This window comes from Thunnus maccoyii, chromosome 20 (assembly GCF_910596095.1).
Source record: "Thunnus maccoyii chromosome 20, fThuMac1.1, whole genome shotgun sequence".
NCBI classification, from domain to species: domain Eukaryota; kingdom Metazoa; phylum Chordata; class Actinopteri; order Scombriformes; family Scombridae; genus Thunnus; species Thunnus maccoyii.
In genome coordinates this window covers 4,507,378-4,518,638 of record NC_056552.1, presented here as the reverse complement: position 1 = coordinate 4,518,638, position 11,261 = coordinate 4,507,378, and the positions used below count along the sequence as shown (strand labels likewise).

Below are 11,261 nucleotides of genomic sequence, written 5' to 3'. Positions count from 1 at the left end.
GAAAATAATCTCTTTTTCAGATTGTCTTTCCAAAATTTTCCAATTTTAAGATTTAATTTGTCAAAATGGTATCTGAATATAACAAAAACCTCACCATGACCATGTTAAATTTCACAACTCCAATCCCTGGTGATGGAGGCAGCGGCGTAAGTTGCTGTCAATCAGACCATAGTCAACTGGAAGGTGCCATCCTACCCCCTGTCCTCACCATCGACGTCATACTGGGGCTGCTGGGAAATATGGTTGCTCTGTGGATATTTTGCTTTAAACTGAAGGTCTGGAACCCCAACAACCTGTTCCTCTTCAACCTGGTTATCGCCGACTTCCTGGCTCTCATGAGCCTGCCTCTCAGGATCGATGCTGCGCTCAGAGGCCACTGGGTGTTTGGTGATGGCTTGTGCAGGATTGACCTCTTTCTGATGTTTTCCAACCGCTCGGCCAGCATTGCACTCATGACCGTGGTGGCAATTTACCGCTACTTTAAGGTGAGTATACACATTGTATTATTGTCCACACTCTGATAAACTCGAAAATGCTGCTAACATTTTTTTCATACTGAACACTTCAGTAGGTCATATATATTATAGCATAATAGCAAAACCCTCAACAATGTCATAGTTTTGAGGCATTGCTTAAAAAATAAAAATGAAAAACTGAATGCACCAGCAAGTGATGAGTTTATCTGGTGTGATCACATGATAAGTCAAGTACATTTTTATTAATATAGCCCAAAAACATAAATCACACATTTCCTTTACAATCCGTATATCATCTGTCCTTATTGTGAATTCAGAAAGAACACCAAGCAAATTTTGAGGCGGCAAAGTCAAAATATTTTTCACTCAGTGTGCTGCAACTGACACAAAGACTTGCCTCAACAAGTTGATGTTTCAAGTTGTTGCACAACTTGCCTGAGAATCATCACATTTTTATATTTTCTTCAGTATCAAAGTGATAATTGTCTGTACATCATTCGCTACACTGCAAACAGGAACTGCTAATAGCTATTGTAAAGGAGACTAGAGTGAGAGCAACACCAGCAGGCTGAGGTGGACTAAACACAGTAAAGAAAGGATCGACTTTGATTGACTTTATTTTAATCCTTTAAAATATGCCTGGATCGCCCAGCGACTGGTTCTTAGGATTGGCTCTAATTGGTAATCACATTGGCCACCAGGAAATGACAATATGACATCAGCTCTTTGACACATTTTTGCTGTAACTGAGGCAAAATGATCATCCCTGTCCTCTTGTTCCAGGTGGTCCACCCTCACCACCGGTTCAACCATCTGACCAAGAGACAGGCTGTGCACGTGTTAGTGTTTGTCTGGCTGTTGGTCATCAGCCTTTGGGCTCCCATACTGGCTTATAAACACATTAAAGGCAGTGGCAACAGCACCCAGTGCTTATACTTCACTTCTTCTTCACTCACCATCATAGTCAAAATGCACCGCATGCTGACGGTGCTGGAGTTTATCATCCCAATGGTCATGTTGTTGTTTTGCTCCATCCGGATTTCCATCTTCCTGAGGGAGCGGAAAATGGGAAAATCTGAAAAGGTGCGCAAGGCGATGAGGGTGTGCAATGCCATCGTCGCTGTGTTCATAGTGTGCTTCTTACCTACCGTAGTGACGAGCATCGGGCTGGGGGTCATCCACTCGTACCGCCCACAGGACTGCGCCACCCATTACACTTTCACCCACCTCATCATCGTGTCTTTGGGGCTGAACTTCCTGAACTCAGCTCTGGACCCCATCTTATACATCTTCTCCAGCTCCATGTTCAGGAAGGCGCTTTGCAGCTCACTTCCCCGTTTCCTGCGCTGCGGTCAGGACACAGGCGACACAGAGGAGACTGAATGTCAGTCGACCACCCAGCAGGAAACTGTAATCCATGAGGGCCGACAGAGGGAATGAAGCCAGGTAATACGCTTTTCTTCAATAACAATGACTGGATTATGTTTTAATGTGTTTGATTTTTGTAGTATTTTGTACTGAATTGTCTGCTTGTATTGTGTGTTTTATTAAATTTTTTTATGCTGCTGAAGCTTTGTTTTACGTCTGTGAACTTTGTAAACACATTAGATTTTCAGTTATCATAATTTCTTAAATCCAAAGTCAGTGTATGTAAATATACTTCAAACTTCTGTGGTTGAAGAGATTACAGATGTGTGTTTTAATTATAGGTATTTATTGAACCTTTAAAAGTTCAAATTGCCCTCAAAGTTTGGAAATTTAGAAAAATACACATAGATTTGTTGTGCATCATCTTAGACAAATTTCTGTGAATTTTGTGAATATATCTATATATATCTATATATTGAGTCATGGATGTACAGACAACTATCACTGGATTACTTTGATACTTAAGAAAACTTGAAAATATTCTGATTCTTCAGCAAGTAAGTTCTGCAGCCTCCTTTTTCTCTGATTTTTATATGGATTTTTTGAGGTTTATTGGCAAGGGATATCAGGGATAATGATATCCTCAGGAAGTGTAGGTCACACCAAATGATCTCAATATGTGTTTCATGTCTGTGTGGTACGATCTGACTGAGTTATGACTCTGAGAAGGAGGATGGTTTTTGACCTAAATTCCTCTCAATGTTTTTGCCTCACCTTCAACTCTCCAGTGCCCCCCTGGGGAGGCTGTCAGGGTTGGTAGTTACAGTGTTGGGAAAGGTGGGGGGGCTGACTTTTTGTTAAACTTCCCGGAGTAAATTTCTTTTTGTAAAATACATCAAATCTCAATCAAGTCAAAATCTCTTTTGTTAATATGTTGTTATTTTGTTAAAGATAAACTTCATAGGCTTAAGAGCTATTTGTTGTTTTAGTAGTTAATCAGTACCTAATAATAACTAACTCTGGAAACTGCACATGTATTCCCGCAACAGAAACCTCAAGGTCATGGGAAATTTTAGGATTTAGCATGTCACCCTCCATCCAACAGCTCAGCATAGCTATTAACTTAATTCGTCTCTTTTATCACCAAGAGAAGGATCCTCTGCAAAACTAAACAAACCTAAACATTTCTTTAAATTTAAACACTTAAATGTAACATTAATGGTGAATGTACATTCATTCCAGTTTTTCATAAACATAATATTAATGTAATAATATAATATACTATAATAAAATTGACTTTGTTTTCATGTTCTGCTTTTCTGCTTAATGGTGACTGCTAGGGCTGCAACTAGCAATTATTTTAATTATCAATGGATTATTTTCCTTCCTTCTACGTCTTATCTGACGCTCTGAGTCACCTCCACACTTTCCGCACTGAATTCTCTGGGCCTGTTAACCTAGCCTTCTTGATTTGGCGTGAACACAATTATGTGTTTCTGACTCTGTGAACGGGCACCACATGAGTCAATTCAAATTTGAATACAAAATGATTTTAGATACATTTTTACAAATTTTAGCTTTTGATTTCTACACATTTCCTTCCTGTATTCTTTTAGTCTGTTAACCTTGGCCATCGTGATTTTCCTTCAAAATGGCTGCTGATGCTGGCGTGTGCACTACTGGACCTAAGCTGCCTTTGACATAATCAATCACAGCATTCTGTTATATCTGGGATATCTTTTTTCTGAAATCGAGCAAGTAGTCAAATGTATGTTACATGATCCATAAATAAAAACAAGATTTACAAATGTGTATGTAGATTTTTGGGTAATTTATGGTGTTATGTGTCCACGTTTGAAACATTAGAGTTTCTAATACTTTATTTCCATTTTGAGACTTTTTCTGACATCTGAAATTATTATGAAGAACTATTTTCTGAAGATAAATATTTCTGTTGTGAGTTTTTCCCCCTTAGTTTAGCCTAGTTGACATATCAAAATAGTCATTCTTATGTAGAGGCTCTAAGATAAAGTCACATTACATTTATTTTCATCATTTCTGTGTCTGTGACTTGATGTGATGTGATGCAACATCCTTTTGCATTTTCTAATCTTAAGTTTGAGGGAACATGTTGAAACAGGAAATCCTCATGGGCTAAAGCCCAGTAACCATAATTTGCACTGGGGAGGGACTTATGTTTTTTATTTTGGCTTAGGAGAGGGACATACAACTTAAAACAGCTGCATTTTGTATTTATTTTAAATATGTTTTTTTCTTTTGAAAATACATGTTTTACTGCTGTATGGTGACGGGGCTCATAAAACATTTCTGAGGAAATAAACCCTTCAAACCTGCCTATTCAGTTTGTGTTGGAATGTAACGGGTCAAATGAAAGAAGCCTCTAATAACAGCCACTGTGGCAGCTGATATTATTCTTGCCGTTTTTGCCACTGTTGTATACGTTACTTTATTTGGGAAAACAGTCATTATATGCACGTCACTAATGTTGGCTGTATGCACGCTGTGGTGTGTTTGTGTGTATATGAGAGAGATGTGTAGGCTTATTAAATGTTGGTTTTGTGTGGGAGGAGGGTTGCTGTCATGCAACCATATTCTGCTGAAGTGCACACAGCTCGTGTGATCATGTAATTTCTTATAAGGTAGATTTTCATTTTTCCTAAGAGTGTCTCGTTCCTGATGTTATCACTGTCATGCCAGCAATGACAGGAAAGGAAACCTTCTCCTGTAATATTGCTCAAGTCCCTCACTATGAGCAAACTTGCAGAGTAAGGTCAACAGGTCATGGCAGGGTCTTTAGGGCAGAGGAGCAGTGTGCACTTCACAAGTCAAGGTCAGGTCACAACAGAAAACTTAAAAAATATGTAAAAAAAAAAAAAAAAAAAGACAGTTTAAAGAAAATAAAAGCTTAAGTAAAACCAGGAAAAGCTCTCTGATGTTTTAAAGGGAATGTATCATGCACATTTCCAGATTTATATTTATATTCTGGGGCTTTACTGGTATACCATTGTATTTGCATGCAGAAAACCATCCTCACGAGAGAACATTTCTGCTCCGTGTACACAAATGCGGTCCTGTGAGCATGGGGCTGTGACGAGCATGAGCTTGACTCTCCCTATGATCCAGTTTGCTATTTAATGTTTTGATAAAATATGTTTTATTATTATTTATTTTAATATTTATTATTTATTAGAATGCTTTTCAGATACTTTTGCAGTATGCTCTTGGGTCACACCACTGGCACAATTTTACCACAGAGTGTCTTTTTGTCCGGTCTGTAGAAAAGTTGAACTGGATTATGTGTAAACACAAATGTTCTCTCTGTTTCTCTCTTTTATTCAGATTTCATTCTAAGAATAAGGAAGAGGGTTGAAAAGGGGAAGAGGCAAATCATAAAGTCATACTTATTCAGTCACCTTACCCATGACTGTTATTTAATAGAAGCATCTGAAAATAATCTCTTTTTCAGATTGTCTTTCCAAAATTTTCCAATTTTAAGATTTAATTTGTCAAAATGGTATCTGAATATAACAAAAACCTCACCATGACCATGTTAAATTTCACAACTCCAATCCCTGGTGATGGAGGCAGCGGCGTAAGTTGCTGTCAATCAGACCATAGTCAACTGGAAGGTGCCATCCTACCCCCTGTCCTCACCATCGACGTCATACTGGGGCTGCTGGGAAATATGGTTGCTCTGTGGATATTTTGCTTTAAACTGAAGGTCTGGAACCCCAACAACCTGTTCCTCTTCAACCTGGTTATCGCCGACTTCCTGGCTCTCATGAGCCTGCCTCTCAGGATCGATGCTGCGCTCAGAGGCCACTGGGTGTTTGGTGATGGCTTGTGCAGGATTGACCTCTTTCTGATGTTTTCCAACCGCTCGGCCAGCATTGCACTCATGACCGTGGTGGCAATTTACCGCTACTTTAAGGTGAGTATACACATTGTATTATTGTCCACACTCTGATAAACTCGAAAATGCTGCTAACATTTTTTTCATACTGAACACTTCAGTAGGTCATATATATTATAGCATAATAGCAAAACCCTCAACAATGTCATAGTTTTGAGGCATTGCTTAAAAAATAAAAATGAAAAACTGAATGCACCAGCAAGTGATGAGTTTATCTGGTGTGATCACATGATAAGTCAAGTACATTTTTATTAATATAGCCCAAAAACATAAATCACACATTTCCTTTACAATCCGTATATCATCTGTCCTTATTGTGAATTCAGAAAGAACACCAAGCAAATTTTGAGGCGGCAAAGTCAAAATATTTTTCACTCAGTGTGCTGCAACTGACACAAAGACTTGCCTCAACAAGTTGATGTTTCAAGTTGTTGCACAACTTGCCTGAGAATCATCACATTTTTATATTTTCTTTAGTATCAAAGTGATAATTGTCTGTACATCATTCGCTACACTGCAAACAGGAACTGCTAATAGCTATTGTAAAGGAGACTAGAGTGAGAGCAACACCAGCAGGCTGAGGTGGACTAAACACAGTAAAGAAAGGATCGACTTTGATTGACTCTATTTTAATCCTTTAAAATATGCTTGGATCGCCCAGCGACTGGTTCTTAGGATTGGCTCTAATTGGTAATCACATTGGCCACCAGGAAATGACAATATGACATCAGCTCTTTGACACATTTTTGCTGTAACTGAGGCAAAATGATCATCCCTGTCCTCTTGTTCCAGGTGGTCCACCCTCACCACCGGTTCAACCATCTGACCAAGAGACAGGCTGTGCACGTGTTAGTGTTTGTCTGGCTGTTGGTCATCAGCCTTTGGGCTCCCATACTGGCTTATAAACACATTAAAGGCAGTGGCAACAGCACCCAGTGCTTATACTTCACTTCTTCTTCACTCACCATCATAGTCAAAATGCACCGCATGCTGACGGTGCTGGAGTTTATCATCCCAATGGTCATGTTGTTGTTTTGCTCCATCCGGATTTCCATCTTCCTGAGGGAGCGGCAAATGGGAAAATCTGAAAAGGTGCGCAAGGCGATGAGGGTGTGCAATGCCATCGTCGCTGTGTTCATAGTATGCTTCTTACCTACCGTAGTGATGAGCATCGGGCTGGGGGTCATCCACTCGTACCGCCCACAGGAGTGCGCCACCCATTACACTTTCACCCACCTCATCATCGTGTCTTTGGGGCTGAACTTCCTGAACTCAGCTCTGGACCCCATCTTATACATCTTCTCCAGCTCCATGTTCAGGAAGGCGCTTTGCAGCTCACTTCCCCGTTTCCTGCGCTGCGGTCAGGACACAGGCGACACAGAGGAGACTGAATGTCAGTCGACCACCCAGCAGGAAACTGTAATCCATGAGGGCCGACAGAGGGAATGAAGCCATGTAATACGCTTTTCTTCAATAACAATGACTGGATTATGTTTTAATGTGTTTGATTTTTGTAGTATTTTGTACTGAATTGTCTGCTTGTATTGTGTGTTTTATTAAATTTTTTTACGCTGCTGAAGCTTTGTTTTACGTCTGTGAACTTTGTAAACACATTAGATTTTCAGTTATCATAATTTCTTAAATCCAAAGTCAGTGTATGTAAATATACTTCAAACTTCTGTGGTTGAAGAGATTACAGATGTGTGTTTTAATTATAGGTATTTATTGAACCTTTAAAAGTTCGAATTGCCCTCAAAGTTTGGAAATTTAGAAAAATACACATAGATTTGTTGTGCATCATCTTAGACAAAAAGGGACATACAACTTAAAACGGCTGCATTTTGTATTTATTTTAAATATGTTTTTTTCTTTTGAAAATACATGTTTTACTGCTGTATGGTGACGGGGCTCATAAAACATTTCTGAGGAAATAAACCCTTCAAACCTGCCTATTCAGTTTGTGTTGGAATGTAACGGGTCAAATGAAAGAAGCCTCTAATAACAGCCACTGTGGCAGCTGATATTATTCTTGCCGTTTTTGCCACTGTTGTATACGTTACTTTATTTGGGAAAACAGTCATTATATGCACGTCACTAATGTTGGCTGTATGCACGCTGTGGTGTGTTTGTGTGTATATGAGAGAGATGTGTAGGCTTATTAAATGTTGGTTTTGTGTGGGAGGAGGGTTGCTGTCATGCAACCATATTCTGCTGAAGTGCACACAGCTCGTGTGATCATGTAATTTCTTGTAAGGTAGATTTTCATTTTTCCTAAGAGTGTCTCGTTCCTGATGTTATCACTGTCATGTCAGCAATGACAGGAAAGCAAACCGTCATCTGTAATATTGCTCAAGTCCCTCACTATGTGCAGACTTGCAGAGTAAGGTCAACAGGTCATGGCAGGGTCTTAAGGGCAGAGGAGCAGTGTGCACTTCACGAGTCAAGGTCAGGTCACAACAGAAAACTTATAAATATGTAAAAAAATAAAAACAAATAAAAGACAGTTTAAAGAAAATAAAAGCTTAAGTAAAATCAGGAAAAGCTCTCTGATGTTTTAAAGGGGACGTATCATGCACATTTCCAGATTTATATTTATATTCTGGGGCTTTACTGGTATACCATTGCATGTTTGTTGTTTGTTTGTTTGTTTGTTTTTTGCTGATTAGTCAGCTTCCGGAAAATGCCCCTCAGCAGACTAACGGCAGCTCCGGAGGCTAAAGAAACAATAGCATTTGTATATAGCTTCTTTTTCCTGTTAGAGCCCAAATCAGATCCAGAATATGCAAGTAGACAACCCGTGGAACAACCTTAGAACAGTTGGAATGTGCGAACAATCTGATGTCATCATGAGGAGGAAGTAGAAATAACATTGCCAACATGTTGACCATGTTTAATTACAAACGGGATGATATGTCCCCTTTAAGAAGCAATTTAAAAGATGCTACGACTCAGCCACACTGATTTCCTCACACTACATACAATTCCATATGGTAAAAGGTCAGAAATATAGCAAGGAGAGAGAACAAGATGAGCCTTAAAAGTAGTCAGTAAGATCTTAAAATCATTTCTAAAACATTCTTGGAGCCATGTGTGCAGAGGATAAAAGGTATGATGTGATCATGTCTCTTGGTTGTGGTTAAAAGATCTTTGGTAAATGAGGAGAAACACAATTCAGCTGTTTAGAGCTTTAAAAAGGTAGTTGGCCTATGGCGTTTAATTAGTTTCAAAACCAATGCACACAGAAACCAGGCGAATGCATGTGATAGGAACGCACAGAACAGTATCTGCATGCGGAAAACCATCCTCACGAGAGAACATTTCTGCTCCGCGTACACAAATGCGGTCCTGCGAGCATGGAGCTGTGACGAGCATGAGCTTGACTCTCCCTATGTGCTCGCAACTGTTCAATACTCGTCAAATTGACTTATGAGACTTTGGAAGCGGGGATGGAATAGACAGTCCGCTCCTTTCATTGGTTACTTTGATTGGTCTTTTTTCATGTGAAGCACTTGGTGGATGTAATTTCTTTTGTTGTAAAACACTTTGAGCTGCATTTCTTGTATGAAAAGCGTTATACAAATAAAGTTATTATTATTCTTATATAAGCCACCATGACATTGTGGCAACGTGAAACCTGTCTATAGTATGTAACATTACAGGTATTTAACCATGTAATAAGACAAAAGTTAGCAGCCAACATTACTGATATTTTACATTTTAGCTAAATGTTAGCCTTTATGATGACTAAAGTTAGCAGGTAGCATTGCTGTAATAATATTAGGGTATACTAACATTGCCACAGTGAACAAAAGCTAACTAAATGAAGCTGAAATTCTGTCACAGACTTTAGTTTGAGCAACAGTGGTTTTACGTTGGCTTGTACGTTGACTATGATTACCAGCAATCTTTCTTGAAGTTTTTACAACTTTTCAAGCCTTAAAGTGTAACTTCACCCCCAGGTCTGAGCCTAACTCCACCCACTGCATAAATTTGAAAAATGCTAAAAAGTGGGCAAGGGGCTGAGAGGGGGGAGAGGTGAGGAGAGGGGAGAGCGTGGCTAAATGAGGCAGCAGGGCAGGAGTTGTTCAGCGACATATAATAATAATAATGAGAAGAAGACAAACAGTGCAATGACATTTAAACGGGCCAGAAGTCATTTCCCATTTCGTCCTGTAGCTCTCTAACTCTCCAACTGTCTGTTCGTGCAGTTATCAGCTGGTAAATTCTTGTTTCAAAACTTTAAATCGCAGTTTAACTGGAGTCGTTACTGAACCTGTCTGACAGCAGGCGGAGCTGCTCCAGAAGGGGACAGTTTCAGCTGACAGACCGAACAGACAGTTACTGGTTACACTGTGATTGCAGTGCGAGATGTGAGGAGGATTTCTGTTGTTTTTGTGGCTGCCAGTAGTGTTTCCTCCCGCGGACATTTGCAGATGGAGAGATTCTCTCCAGCAGGCCAGCACTGCTGTTAGCTGCTGAAGCTAAAACTGACTTTATCAGTATATATTTGAAAATGAGTGCAGGGCTGGGGGAGATGGGTGTTAACACTCTACCATTTATATACATTTCATGACGTAGAGAACTCCCAAACGGGTATCTCTATGACAGCATTGGCCAAGCCTTTTAAAGTTCCGATTTTAAACAGCAGATGACAGGTTGAGCCATTTTCAACCCATGAAGTGCTGATTTTTATAAATTTGATGTCAATGTCAATATTAACACCAACATTGGTGTGTTTCATTACAGTACAGTCATATAATTTAGTTTACTGCTAAAAACAGGTTTTAGTGTGCAGTACCTTTAATAAGACAGAGCAAATGAGTAATATTACGACACTTGTTCATTTTACCTTAACATTAGCTTTCTTAATCGATAAAGGTAGCATCTAACCGATAGGCTGGCTTCTGTCAGCTAACATTACTAACATGGTACTATAATGTTAGCCTGTATGTCGACCAAAGTTAACAGCTAACATTGACGTTTATTCATTTGGTATATACTTTGGTCCAAAGCGATGTACAAATGAGGTACACTCCAAACTACAGTCAATCAAGGAGAAGCCGTTGTGAATAACGGCCTCAACACTAGCAGAAATGATTTTTTTATGACAGAGATCCTGAGAAGGATGGAGATACAGAGAAAGAGCATATTAAGTGAGTAATGGAAGAGGTAGGTCTTTCTCTTGATTTTTGAGGACAAAAGGGGGATCTGCTTGCTGACATAATCGAGTTCGGCACTTTGTTTCAACACCAAGGGACCAAACAGGAGAAGAGTTTGGATTGAGATTTCCTCCCTCGCAGTGACGGTAGGACTTGATCGTATGGAACAAAAAGGTGCATTAAGCTGAAGGAGCTCAAGGAGCTGAAGGAGCTGAAGGTGTTGTGCTAGTTGGAACTTAAGTGACTTGAACTTGCGAGGAGCAACAAGGAGCCAGTGGAGAATCATGAAAAGTGGAGTGACATAAGCTGTTTTGAGCTAGTTGA

General features: G+C 39.6%; 2 protein-coding genes across 2 annotated transcripts; both read left to right on the top strand.

Annotated features, from left to right (window-relative positions):
* The first annotated feature begins 65 nt into the window (after positions 1-65).
* On the top strand, positions 66-4,695 carry LOC121887222 (hydroxycarboxylic acid receptor 2-like). Its single transcript, XM_042397885.1, has 2 exons — positions 66-485; positions 1,260-4,695. The coding sequence occupies exons 1-2, from the start codon at positions 66-68 to the stop codon at positions 1,914-1,916; spliced, it is 1,077 nt and encodes a 358-aa protein (XP_042253819.1). The 3' UTR covers positions 1,917-4,695.
* A 360-nt stretch (positions 4,696-5,055) lies between these two features.
* Positions 5,056-7,578, top strand: LOC121887077 (hydroxycarboxylic acid receptor 2-like). Its single transcript, XM_042397625.1, has 2 exons — positions 5,056-5,796; positions 6,571-7,578. The coding sequence occupies exons 1-2, from the start codon at positions 5,377-5,379 to the stop codon at positions 7,225-7,227; spliced, it is 1,077 nt and encodes a 358-aa protein (XP_042253559.1). The 5' UTR covers positions 5,056-5,376; the 3' UTR covers positions 7,228-7,578.
* The last annotated feature ends 3,683 nt before the right edge of the window (positions 7,579-11,261 follow it).

What these genes read in the sequence shown, in the direction of transcription:
- LOC121887222 (XM_042397885.1), top strand. Translation starts at nt 66, where the DNA reads ATGGTATCTGAATATAACAAAAACCTCACCATGACCATGTTAAATTTC. An exon ending in CAATTTACCGCTACTTTAAG is followed by an intron (nt 486 to 1,259) that starts GTGAGTATACAC and finishes CTCTTGTTCCAG; the next exon opens with GTGGTCCACCCTCACCACCG.
- LOC121887077 (XM_042397625.1), top strand. Translation starts at nt 5,377, where the DNA reads ATGGTATCTGAATATAACAAAAACCTCACCATGACCATGTTAAATTTC. An exon ending in CAATTTACCGCTACTTTAAG is followed by an intron (nt 5,797 to 6,570) that starts GTGAGTATACAC and finishes CTCTTGTTCCAG; the next exon opens with GTGGTCCACCCTCACCACCG.